This window comes from Rhipicephalus sanguineus, chromosome 11 (assembly GCF_013339695.2).
Source record: "Rhipicephalus sanguineus isolate Rsan-2018 chromosome 11, BIME_Rsan_1.4, whole genome shotgun sequence".
NCBI classification, from domain to species: domain Eukaryota; kingdom Metazoa; phylum Arthropoda; class Arachnida; order Ixodida; family Ixodidae; genus Rhipicephalus; species Rhipicephalus sanguineus.
Window position 1 is genome coordinate 98215472 of NC_051186.1, and position 13960 is coordinate 98229431.

Here is a 13960-nt window from a genome sequence, read left to right on the forward strand (position 1 = left end):
TAGGCGGATGTGTGATTGCCATGAGAACTAAGACAATGAAACCTGAGTGAATTTAAGCCTCGATTATATTGGATTGTCCAGGAATATATAAAGTGCAAAGTTGACAATTAGTTGACTGCTGCGATATTGTCACCTCATTGTTCCTGTTTACACGCTACGATTACATGAGCTCTGGGCAATCGTCGTAGATCTGCTAGTAAAGCAAAGCCCGTTCAAAACAAACAATGTTACATTTTAGTGAAGAATTAAAACTCATAAGAGAATTAGAGGTCGCAGCGTTGTAGTAGACCTGACGCGCGTATGTGACGCTATGTTTATCGGGGTCGTTAAAGTCGGCGTGTTAGAGATCGACAGTATATTATTTTATGGTTTTTGTAATAAGCGGATTGATAGTGCATTACGTATTTAATAGGATGAACAGCTTAAAGCAACGTTCCAATTACCTGATACACCGGGAAGCGCTACAGAATCGACCACCTGAAGCAAAGCATTAGACGCGTTCAGGATGAAACCACCTATTCAAGTTTATCTTATAGCACGCTTAATCGACAATTGATCGAACATTTCGGAGAAAGGCGTTTTATTTTTATGCACTTCTTTGTGGCAACCAACAGCAAGCACGATAAAAATATTATGGTACAAATATTTGCAGAGAGCATGCTTGTAAATAAACTTTCATTATCACCATCTTTGTCAGAGTGGTTACGCGCATGCGTGCTCGTGTTGATAATACTCTAGCTCTCGGGAACTCTTTTAAATCGGTGGTAAAGGTCGGCTACGGGCTCACCTGGACGATGTAATCTGGGGGCGGAGATCGAAGCTCTTGCCGGAAATCTGATACTAAGATTGGGCAGGGACGTGATGTGGAGCACTCAACGGTGTACTGAAAGCAGGAAACGCAGATCAAGAGGTAACTAAAGTGGCGCAGGCCACAATACGGCAAATTATTAGCGTCGTATAGTAGTTATTTGACAACGACGCGAACAACCGGCGATAAAACAAAGAAACTCAAGCTAATGGCTAAATTGTCCTAATTTTGTCCTATGTTCAATGGTGCCATGAAGCTTCCAGTTAGCTTTCGACTCGCCTAGCCTTAACATTACTTCAATTTGCCAGTCATATCGACCCTCACGCTAACTTACCAACCCTGATCTAGGCAAATAACTTAGTAGTACATTTCACATGCAGTAATCCGAACAAGCACGTGAATGCGCCAGTGACAAACGGGGAGCATTCTAGTCAAGGCGACGCCAAATTGAACAATTTAAACTGTAAAATATGGTGGTTCTACATAAAAAATAAGGAAAACTTTATCAGTTTTACATCTGTCATCAAGAACACGCGTTAAAAAAGTACACGAAAACATTGTGCCCCGTAAACTAATATTAGTGGTATAGCGAAGAGCCGCTAATGGCTTGCCATGTTAACAAACTCCGGTGTCTCTCGGCAGGTAACTTACAGCGCTGACATAGAGAACACGGTAAAGGTCCTGCGCATCATACCAAATTTGGGCGTACCGCTCATTGTGTTCTATATATATATTACTACGATGTGAAAGCCTGTGGTAGCGTTTTCAAAATCCGACGCTACGTGTTTGCCCGCACAATGTCCTCACCTCGTCGCCAGAGGTCTTGGAGGCGTTCAGGACCTTGTTGATGGAATCAATCTGCGACTGGGGACCGTAGATGTACGGAAGAGTAGAGACGGGCTTGGCGTAGATGTATTCGGTCTGCAGCCAGCGCATACCGATCTTGATACTGCGTTAGCAAGTACACAGGGTTCGTCATTAATAATCGGCACGAATCTAATACCAATCCGCGCAGAGATTGATCCTTCCTGGTTAGGCGCAAGTCAAATTCATACTTGCTGCCAAAATGGTACGTAAAACAGTCAATCGATGCTGGCCAAAAAGCCTTCACTGCTCTACCTTGACACTGTCACAGAGCAGTTTTCGGACAAACCGTTTTAAGGTAGGGTCTGAAATGGCTTCATACGTATAGCCGCTGCGCGCTTCGGACCATCACAATTCATTGTATCCATCGTATTCATGCAGTTAAATGTATTCATGCACGTTGTGCACGTTGTAGCGATCGGTCGTCGGAACGTTTGCCTCGGTACTGGAGGGGGACTGACGTACGGCAGCGGTTCCAGCACCCTGCAGCACTAAATCCTGTTTAGGAAGCATCTGGTTTTTCTCTCTGCACTGCGCTGTACCTGCTTTTCAGGGCCGTTGTACCTTTTTGGTATTCCCTTTCGATCGCTCCCCTAAGGCGGTAGTGCCTTCTCGCACGCCTCTCGGCGAACCTGCTTCTGCTCGTTATTACAAGCCAAGATACTCTGTGATCTCGTGAAGTGAAAGCGCATATTTCTCGTCTTGCTAAGCCTAAATCTGGACAAACAATTCGCATACCGTCGTAACCAAATGCACCCACATCTCATCTAATTCTGAAGACTCTGCAATGTTATAGTTTACCTACTGAGGGCGCATTTATGGTTGGGCGTTCGCAGATTATGTGTTTTATGGACCTTTCATCTGAACATCAGAATTACTTCAAAATAGAAAATGTCACCGACGAAAGGTCAGTGCGCATGAATTTAAAATATGAGAAAATAGTTGAAGGTCTAGAGAGGAAAAAATCTAAAAGAATGCATTCTTAAGAAAGACAAGCGAAATGAATGCGACAACCGTTTTTTGTAACCACGGAGGCGGTGTATTCTGAAAGTGCAAACTCAAGCACTCACCCCTGCAGGCGGATCAACCACTCGTCGGTGGTACTCTGAGCGTAGGTGAGCTCTCCCTCGTAGTGCGACTTCTCAATGCCGCCCAGCACGAGCTCACCGTCGCTGCCGTTCAATGTCGGGTGGAAGTAGAAGGCGAACACGGGCTCCGGGAGAAGGTGGTAATGAACATGTGGTCAAAGATGGACCAGTGCTGGGACAGGTAGCGCGACTCGATGCTCAGACCGACAGAACCGTCGAACTGCGTGCCGTTGTAGATCTGCACAACGTCAATGAAGTGATCAATAAGAAACCCAAATTAAGAACCCAAGCGATTCCTAAATGAATAAACAATGCTACATTTAACGGTTCTGCTGTTTTCTCACCACAAGCTTGCTCGCTTGTGGTTATATTGTCCTATCGCCAAGTCTATGATTCTAAAGGCGACTGAATAACCTGATTTGGGAGGAGCACGCGCAGTGGGTGTTTTAGCGAGATGCTGAATGTGCGCACCAACATATCACACAGTGATAATTTGCGATTTCAGAGTGATTCGACAATTGATGCGCTTCTGTATATTCAACTATGTGTCGCCATGTTAAGAGATAGCAGCATGTTTTGTGTATTACTGGATATTTTGTGCATGTGGCATCTTGACGGTGGTGACGAGGAACACTATAAAAAGCACCTTCATCGAGTAAAACCCACTTGGTAGTTCAAGACAGGTCCTGTTGTACATGTGTATTTCATCTCGTCTTTCGATCTGGTTAACTACGCAAATGTCGCACCAGTTGACTAGACCAAAGCACTCCTAAGGAATAATCAGTTTTCAAATTGCTGCTGGGGAAGTTCCAGGCTTTTAGCCAAAGTCGCATGGTCTCAAACTGCACTACTGCAACATTCGGTGGAACTACGCGTAATGTAAAATCTATCCAGCTGTGGAGATGTACGGATAGACTGCATTATTTCGGTTGCTAGCAAAATGAGAGAGGACAAGCTTGATCATTGTTGAGGCGTGGTTGAAAGCTCTAAGTTGATGGCACACTCGACTGGTACTGCGGTGGTAATAATATGCAGCGTTATAGCGGGGCCGAGCAAGAGCTAAGCCTTCCAACGGGGAAATCATGCAACCTTCCGCATCATCGCCTCCCTGTTATGGGCATAGGTATCGGTGTGGTAGCACAACTCGTAGCCAGCACACCTTAGGATCAATGACGGTGGCCTCCACAAAGAGCTGGTCGGTGACGTTGATGCCAGCAACGGTGATGGTTTCGTAGGCAGCCGTTCCAGTGATGGCACCACCACCGATGTACGGGGCGGTCACCCAGATACCGTAAGGTCCGTACGTCGAGGAGTTGCGGTTGTCGTACAGAGGGCGGTCCTCTGCGAAGCGCAACCAGCAACGGCACACATACGTGAAGGGCTTTCAAAACAATGCTTTTCGGATATTTTATTTGAACGGGCGCTACATAATGTTTGTGCACCCATTACGTCTGTTAGAAACATTCGACTGGACGGTTGTGCACTACTCAAGAACAAATATGTATGCCAGCGAGTGACAGCAAACAGATGCAAAGCGGGCAGACCAGCTAACATCATAGGTAGCCCAATGAAATTTCGGGCCTCGTAAAAGCACGCTATAATTTATGAGATTGCTGGCGCATAGGGCGAATGTTGGCGTTTCCGTGTGCACTTTCATGCTACTTATAGTTACTGCAATGTATTTGAAAACAAATGCGCCCCTTCCTCTTTCCTGATTTCATATGATTGTGTCTGACGATGACAGGAGTTTCCATTACATCCGCTTTATTCGATCAAGGGCTGGTGAATATAGACTGGTTAACAATCTACAGGCCCGACGAAGGAACCATAACTTGATTGCATCGTATAAAATAAGCCTGTGCTTAAGCTTAAGGCTTCTTATTTGGAAAAGGTATGTGTAACTCGGCTATGTTACACGAAAACGGGTACTCGTACTGATTGGTATTTGCATGGTAAGTACGGATATTTCGCGTCAAATGTTTTCCGCGCTGGTTATACATTTTCTGCTTGTACTCACGGCACTGCTCGACGCTGCAGCCAACCGAGGGCACCCAGGTCAGGTTCGAGGCAGTGGATGACCTGAAGCTTTGGGGAGGAGTTCCGATGGTGATGTTACCATAGTATTGCATCTGCAAGAGGAAGAATTAAGATGAGATTTTTAACATATGAGAGTTTAATCATGCATTAATACAAAGCCGCGAACGCAAAAATATGACGGGGCTAAAGTAAAACACTACTACTGTTCGAGGTGACTTTTTTTGGGCGAGGCCACTATTATGAAAATTATTATTATTATTATTATTATTATTAATATTATTATTATTATTATTATTATTTAATATTATTATTATTATTATTATTATTATTATTATTCCCAGAAAAGTTCCGAAACGACGACTTCAGCATGTCAGTGTGATGTCACTTGTTTTAAGGTACCATATGGGTAGCCAGCGTTGCCCAGGTGGTGCGTCTAAAATTTATAAGATGCGCCGCCCTGGCGAGCTAGCTCAGAAACATCTAGTAATACAGAGCCGCCACGAGGCGTACGACGGCACGTTTCAACGTGCCCTCACATACCTCGTGGCACGTTCAAACGCACGCTGAACGTCATTCGACACTACCGCGGCTTTTTCTCGATGTGCGTCGTTTTGTAGGTACTTTGTAACGCGCAAGACTAGCGAAGATCGGGACACTTCGCTGCACTGTGGCGCAGCGGGCGAGCAGCGATGCCACCGATTATTCTCCGCTGCGGTTTCAGTGATGTGATGTGTGCGGACGGCTAGTTTCGCGAGAGTGTGCTGTCGAAAGGACGGAAGCTGTCCAATGCGAAGTGTGTCTATGACTTGGAAGAAACTGTTTTTCGCAGAGAGCGATTGCGACCTTTCGGCAAAGTGTCAAGCACCGTACGACGTAAACTTACAGGTAAGTGGGTTCAAATTGCGCTAGCGAAGCTCGACGGTGTATGCAGTGTACTCGTTGTGCGCCTGCTTTGAAATAAAATTAGTGCCTCAGGCAGCACTGAGAACATTCAGCCCAGTGAGTGACAGCTGTTTTCAGCGAGCATATCACATTTACGTAATCTGTAGTTACAGCTCTCGTACTGAAGCTGTTTCGCTACACGCTTTCCTTTACGGTGTTTTTAACGGCTTGCATGCGCCCACTAAATGCTCGTATCGCAGTCTTTAAAAAAAACGTTTTTGAAGCTGACGGGAAAGCGTGAAATAAATGTAAAAAGGCCGGTGTAAAGTGGAGATCACTGGTGCTAGCGGAAATACAAACATGTTGCAGGTCTCCTGCTTTAACAACGTCGACTCGAGATCGTCTGCAGACCATTTGCAAACTTGCGATCGGCCGTCGTCTAAGCCTGATACTTAAAAAAAATGGCTGTGAGGAACCTAGTGGTAATTGACATCGTGGTGATTCCGAGTTTGACATGCAGGGTGTGATCAGCAATGGGACATGAGCAGACAACACGGTTTTTCTAGCGGTCATGGATTTGTAACCGGTCTAGAGCTGTGCACGTGACAGTGACGTATAATACCGTTTTACTCGAATGTAAGGCGAGATTTTTTTCTAGATTTTTGCAACCTGAAGTCGACCCTCGCGTTACAATCGAATACCGAAATTCCATTTTTTTTTCTTGGACGTAATGAAATGTCACCCCTCCCCTGGCGTTACAATCGTGGTCAGGATACAATCGAGTAAATACGGTATGTGTAATGTATGGCGCGATGCTTACGCAACCTAAGCTGTCAGGTGCTTTCTTTAACCTTTTCAAGGCCAGTTTCAAATAGAAGATTTGTGATGTTTTCCAGAGTGCCAACCCACGTGCATCGGTGGAAAGCAAGGCCGAAGGGAGTCAACTATGCTCTGAAGTATTTCTTTTCAGTTATTAAACACATATTTGATAGTGGCATTTGTGAATACAACAATGCCGCCGGTCTCGACGCTTCTTTCTCCTCGTTTGATGATCGCGCACGGCGGCATGGTTCACGTTAGCAGCCACTCGTATTTGTTTGTATGCCCGAGTGCTTCTGGCCGTGCCCGGCAGGGCGAAAACCCTGTCGGCGGGAACTCCAGCGCTGGTTCCCCATATACGAGAGAATTTATCCAGGTACGAGCACTACGCTTTTCACTGGCTGCTTGTAGGATCCCAATACCTTGATCATACCCTATCCTATCTTTTTTTTTCTGTTGATCTGTCGGACCTTATACGTGTCATGAAAGCTGCGTTTTGACAGATATTTTTTTTACATGTTCGCTGCGTTGACTCAAGAAAAGTCCCTGCAACTTGCAATGGTAACTTCCTTTCAACGCAATGGAATTTGTTGTTACCGATAAAATTTGTGTAGGCCTCAGCAGATGCTGTCAAATTATTTTGTCACCGCTGTCTGTAGTGGGAACATAAATTGGGTGTGGCCACCTTATTTTTTTAAAGTTTAGTGCCTTTACGCGAATCCTCTGGAGAAGAGAGCGGTTATATTTATATTGTATAATGAGTATGCATGATTATTAAGCAAATTATTTGCTAGCGTTATTCTGCCCTTACTAACGAAAACAGATGATACATGTGTTTTGCATGAGGAAGTTAAAATGTTATGTTGAATGTTCAATCATTAACGCTTGCAGTGCTGCAGTTCATTTGTTTCTTTCGCGCGGGCTAAGAATCAAGAGGCAGTAATCTTGAAAGCACTTCAACATATGCTGCAAACATACAAGAAGTGCTGCGACAATGCCGATCGCTGCGAATAAGTGAGTGTGCGCAAGTTGGAATACTGCTTCTACTTTAGTGTGATATTTCCTGTTTTTGCCGAATTAGCTTCGCAGCATATTCTGTAAGATGGTATTGTGTTCAGTTGCTTCTTCAACAACAGTATATTTATATTCAAGACAATGTGGGCCTCGTGTTAGCGTGTCATATAAATCCGATCACTTGATAGCTCTAGAATTATTACGATATATTTACACAGCGGCAACCTTGGTTTACAGAAACACTAAAATTTCATGGCAGAGTGAAACGGCCCAGTTGATGATGGTAACGTAAAACATTCTACAGGGCCAGCAACGCTTCCGAAGCACTCGCGTATACGCGAGCCCCACGACATTAAGTAACGTCCCTCGCACGGCGTCAAGTTACTTCTACCTGAAGCTCATTATATCAGGCCAATCAAAGGCACTGCGTTTTAAAGTCGCGTATAAAGAACACGTTGTAAGTAGATCCAGTACGTAGTATACCTCACCTCTGTGTAGTTCAGCGGCGTGATGTGGCCCACTCCCTCGGAGCTGTTGTGGTACATGTTCGACGTCATGATGATCCTTTCCTTCCTCAGCGGAATGCTGCAAGCAGGGTCGCATTAGCGCGAAGAACAAGCGCACGCTGTCGCGACAAAACTGCTCCATGTTGAGACACAGACGAGAAGCATGCCATGTCATTATCTTCCGCGTTAGGCCACTTCATACAAAGCGCATAGGTTCCGTAACTTTGTTTCATCCCTTCACTTTGCGGCCATTGTAACGAGCTTAACGCGTACATGCCGCGAACACATTGCTAAGTAATAGTTGCAATAAATTATGAAGAAATTGCTGTAAAATTCAAAGGCAATAGTCAGAAGAATATTTTACTGTCCCAACGATTTATTTCACTATGCGAATGCTCCCTAACATGACTGCTTGGCGACTACATTGTCTCCTGAGTTCGCATTTCCACCGGAACTAAAGCAACCCTGTTTCTGAAACCAAGAGCCAGCTTGTAGAGTATCTCACAACTAACGAACATTAAGGCAACAAGGAGAATTTCGTAATTATCAATAAAAGTTCCCAATTGATTCTTAGCACAAGATCACTGGGGTTTTTTTTACAAAACACTTGACAGGACGTAAAGCTTATGCTACAATGCACACGAGTGCGACATCAGACGAAATAATTCTTGCGGTAATCTGTTTTAGCTGCGCTCGCTTATGTAGTATATTCAGTGACAAAGTAACAAGACGCAACTCGACGCCGTGGTCTACTGGTTATGTTGCTTGACTGCTGACCCGAAGGTAGCGGGATCGAATTCCGGCAGCGGAGGCCGCATTTCCATGGAGGTGAAATGCTAGACGCCTGTGCGCTCAGATTTAGGCGCATGTTAATCAACCCAAGGTGCCCTCCTCTACGGCGTCTGGCATGAGCATATCGTGGCTTTGGGACTCAATACTCTAACAAGTATTAAGTAAAAAGGTATCAAAAGCAGCTACTTCCCCCACAGCTCTCAAGACTGCAACGCAATTGTTTACTTTCTTGACATGCATGTTACTATTATCGTGTTGTATAAAACAGCTCGTGCTTCGAGATGTGGGTCAGATCTATCCCCCCTTGTTTATGTGCGCACGCACCGCTAATGAAATCTCTAAGGACAGCAAATGCAACTAGAGTTACCAATGCTTCCTTTCAATTTGCGATTGCAATGGACTCAGAGAAGCGTCAGTATTACCTGATCTTAGCGGTGGCCACGCCGGCCAGCGCGATCAGCGCTAGACACACGATTCGCATGGTGTGATGTCTGGAAACTTCTTGGCCCAAAAACCTCGGTGTGCCTCGGTGTACTGCGGGGAGGCGTAGAACGTACTCCTCTGCCGGAACACGGGCTTTTAAAGGGTGGCGCCATGCGTACGTGGCGTGCTATCGCTGCAGAGCTGACGTCGCAGCAATGTCAGGCGTTGTCGAACCGTGCGTCGCCGTGAAAACAACCGAAAGCGAAAACGGCGGTAGCCCCTTGTGACGTGTGCTTGCGCCGAGCTGGCCGATCGCGCCAGTGCTGACCTGTGCACACTTCTCCAACGCCTGGTCGAGTGGGGGATGCTTCTGCGCTCTGTTGAACGGTTTGTGAAGAACCGATTGGCTGCAATGAGCATGGTTCCACAGAGTCAAGACCTAGGCAATGGGCAGGCGGAATCGCAAACGCTCATTCTGCCTCGACGAAGGTGGATATTTTTTTTTTTCGTAATTAAAATACTGGTGAAACCACCTGTTCGAGCTATAAAGATCCGTGGCGTGCCATAAGCTCAGTTCCACCTGCCGCAGTGGCTTCCTGCATATTTCGGAAATGGAGGACGAAGTTCTGTGGGGCCTTTTATGTTCATGTCGGACTCTCCCAGTGAAGCGGCTACACGCGGTATAAAAATTTGTTGCAGAAGTATTTGTCGCAATATATATTGCGGCATGCCATGGCATCTGTGAAAATGGGAGGAGGAGCGTTGTTTGCTGCAGGCGGACACTACTTTGCGAAGGTCGCGGACAACTGCTTCACAGCGAGACCGTGGGATGTTGTCTAAGGTGTATGAAATTCTCACTTCTCAATTTCATAGGTTCACCTTGATATAGTTCCGCATGAATTTCCATTGGCCTCCGGCATGAATACATGGCTTTATTGTTGCTGTCATGCTTCTGAGAGGAGTTAAAGAGAAGTAGCAATATAATGCAGCCTGGTTGTCATGAACATATTTAATGTTGGGTTATTGACAGATTAAGAACACAAAGTACTAGTGTAAGTGGAGTAGCAGTTACAACAAACCGCAGCCGTAACGCCTGTCGCGCCACGGTAAGAGGGGGTAGTGAATAGGTGACGCAGAGAAAGTCTGTAGCGTCGACGTAGTGTATTTTACACATTGTAGGACACATGATACGGCGTCCATAACAATGTAAAGTGTAACGGGCACCTGATAGCTTAATATTCAACTGAGCACTCGTGCGACACGGAGGCAGTTTATGTGCATGACTGTTTGAACAAAGGGCAGAAGGCGGCGTATGCAGACCGTTCCACGAGCAACCACGTTTCTGGTTCATATTTGATGAGTGGAGCTATATGTCCAAAACGACAGCCCCGTACTGCCTGTCAAGTCTCATTTGCAGTTTATCATATCTGTATGCAAGAATGAGATAGTCGGTATCTATAAGCAGGTCATAGTTTCAGCTTAAGCACACGCCAACCATTATTATTGCACTATATGAATCAGAATGCCACACTCGTGTGTTTTCTAACTTTGCACTTCAAAGGCCGACTACTGGCGAGAGGGAATTACCATGCCTATCACTCTTGCGCGTGAAACTTACGTCTGCAATTCCTGATAGATGTGAAACATTCTACCATTTCCTATAGCCGTGTCGCAATCCGAACAATGACGGAAAGTTGGCACGAAGACGATTCAGGCCGCATGAAAAACGCGTTTTGAATCATTATTATTAGCGATGGTGTTCAGCGATAGGATGAGGAACAAAAATGAATAATGCCTTCATAATTGTACAATTTACTCATACACACCCAACTCAACGTTTTTCTCCTACGAGAAAAAGGTTCGTTCTTCCGTTGAGGTAGCTATGCACAGAATGCTGCGTTTTGTTTAGCTCGGCCCCACCACGGTGGTCTAGTGGTTATGGCGCTTGACTACTGACCCGAAGGTCGCGGGATCGAATCCCGGCCACGGTGGCTGCATTTTCGATGGAGGCGAAAATGTTTGAGGCTCGTGTACTTAGATTTAAGTGCGCATTAAAGAAGCCCAGGTGGTCGAAATTTCCGGAGACCTCCACTACGGCGTCTCTCATAATCATATCGTGGTTTTGGGACGTTAGACCCCAGATATCATTATTTTGTTTACCTTTACTACATGACATAGTTTCAAGCAAGAGGCTGCCGCAGCTTCAGGTCCTTGTGCGCAGCGATCCGTATGGGCAGACAAAGCAGAATGTCATACTTCCGAATTCAGGAAAATTGTATAACTAATTTATATTTCGCGTGTTAACAAGGCAGACAGTCACTTCGCACAGACACATGAATTTTCCAATATCCTACAAAAACAGATCAAGAAACGACGAGCGAAGTCGTTTTCCTTTCCTCACGGAAGACGTGTCGTACGAGGACTTTTGTGATAGCCTTATCTACACGGCGTCGCGCTTACGCTGTCAACCGAGCGGATCGACAGTTTTCCTTGAGAACGGTGTCAAGAACCTGGCCGCAAGCATAGCCGCGTTAGCAGGAGCATTTTTTGCACAAACGATACGTTTTTGAGCCTTTGTTTTCTGTATGAAGGTTTTTCACTGAATTTGTTTGCAAATTCGCAAGCACAAAATTTTACACATTCATGACGCAACAACGCTGTCGACGTGTTAATACTTAGAGCAATAATTTTTATAAGATCCTCAGCCCTATAATCTTCGCGAGTAGTTGACAGAGCGCCGTTATTCGGTGTAGAAACATGAAAGGTTATGGATTTTATGACCAATAACCACAGATTATGGTGGACCATGAAATAATGTATCCAAGTTGTCCATTTCTAGTCTAACTTGCTGAAGTCCTATTCGAAAATTCAAGATTATAGAATGGTGCTTTGCGAAGTCTAAATAATAGATAGACTGCAATCTTTAATGATATTCCGAGAGATGTTAGCCTCGTTCATTGCCTGGCTTGCTGCTCCAGGTGTCGGGTGATGAATATGACACACAGTGACCACGTATACACGCAAATAATAAGTACAGTCACAAACATGCATATATTCACAAAAAAAATGATTCATAAAATTTTGTTAGTGTGAGTAGTCCTCAGACACACCAAGAGCGCTTTTGTATGGCCCGTCCCACAAACTCTGCATTGCCACGGGCCGAGAAAGTGCCCCAGCTCCAAGCTCAAGTCGCGCGGCAAATCCAAGGGCTGCCTTCAGAATCTACCGTTCTGCGTTATAACGGGAACAGTCACACACGACATCAGTCTTCCCAAGCGTTACGTGTGCACGTGCGCATGTGTGCGTCGCGCAGCTTTTATATGCATCACTGACTAACCAGGCAAGATGAAACATGCATTGACCGGCTGAGATTTGGCGTTGCCTATATTAATTACTTAAAGCACAAGATCAAGCAGTCGGATTCTACTACGTTCATTCTTATGAATTATTCTGATGAATGAATTGGGTAAGGATCTCATTACGCGTTTTATGCATTGACAGACTGGTATAGGCAGCACAGTGAATCGCCTTTCAAAATGGGGCTCTGTTTGCACCACCGCGCGCCGTGTTTTGCTGTGTGTCACATCACCAAAGCCATTAAGCCTCTCGACAAGACACAGAATGACTTGAGTAAAACTTTTTCGCAAGTCCGTTGGGTACTATAAATTACGTATTAGAGTAACAAGAAAAGACAGTTCTACAAAAAAGGGTCACGAAAGGAAAGAAATAATGTAACAAGGAGGAGGAAGAAACAGAAAAAGGAGAAGGCAGGGAGGTAACAAGTTGACCAAAAAGCACTTATGATAAACACTGTTTAATAAGGTGCGAACTTGGGTCCAGAAGAGTGCTACCAGTTCCGCTTGTAATAAGCGGATAAGGCCTTCTTTTCGCGCCGAGTCGCTTTTAGAATTTTCCAGACGCTTGTCGCGTTTTTGGGACTTATTTGCATTCTTACAGCAAATATAGTTATTTTAGTGATCGTCACGTTCACCAATAGCGCGTTTGTCGATGACTTTGTGTGGTTGAGTGTTGAAGTCAAACATACGTTGGAGGAATCAACAGGTAACGTTAATCGTGCACTGGAAATTGTGCATTCAACCGAATAGAGACTACCCTGAGGACAACAGTAATAATAATAATAATAATAATAATAATAATAATAATAATAATAATAATAATAATAATAATAATAATAATAATAATAATAATATGTGGGGTTCAACGTCCCAAAACCAATATATTATTATGAGAGACGCCGTAGTGGAGGGCTCCGGAAATTTCGACCACCTGGGGTTCTTTAACGTCCACCTAAATCTAAGTACACGAGTCTCAAACATTTTCGCCCTATAGAAAATGCAGCCGCCGCAGCCGGGATTCGATCCCGTGAGCTTCGGGTCAGCAGTGGAGCACCATAACCACTAGACCACCGTAGAGGGGCTAGCCTGGAGACAATGCTAGAAAGGAAATATGTGCTTTCGTTCATAGTTGTACATAATTTCGCTGTAAAAAAATACTAAAGTGATATTTTCAACTTTTTTTCGTACTTGAGCAACATTTTTTTATTGTATTTAAAATACTTTCAAGAATGGGAAAATTCATTACGTTTCCAATTCTCTAGTGCTTATTTGAGATGATTACTTGCTTGTTAGCTCGGGAGCATGTGGAAACTCTGGTCCAGCGCTAAAGTACAACCACGGGAGTTATAAGAGGAACGAAAGTCTGCCGAT

At 44.8% G+C, this 13960-nt stretch overlaps 2 protein-coding genes across 2 annotated transcripts in view; both read right to left on the minus strand.

Annotated features, from left to right (window-relative positions):
- The window catches only part of LOC119375261 (renin-1-like), a 9416-nt gene extending 1347 nt beyond the window's left edge, over positions 1–8069 (minus strand). The window contains 7 exon segments of the mRNA XM_049411216.1: positions 788–883; positions 1616–1757; positions 2743–2902; positions 2905–2998; positions 3920–4101; positions 4778–4889; positions 8001–8069. Of these exon segments, the coding sequence (XP_049267173.1) occupies positions 788–883; positions 1616–1757; positions 2743–2902; positions 2905–2998; positions 3920–4101; positions 4778–4889; positions 8001–8069 (855 nt within the window).
- Positions 1–13960, minus strand: part of LOC119374550 (sulfotransferase ssu-1) — a 459957-nt gene that overhangs the window by 418224 nt on the left and 27773 nt on the right. The gene's annotated exons all lie outside the window — the stretch shown is intronic.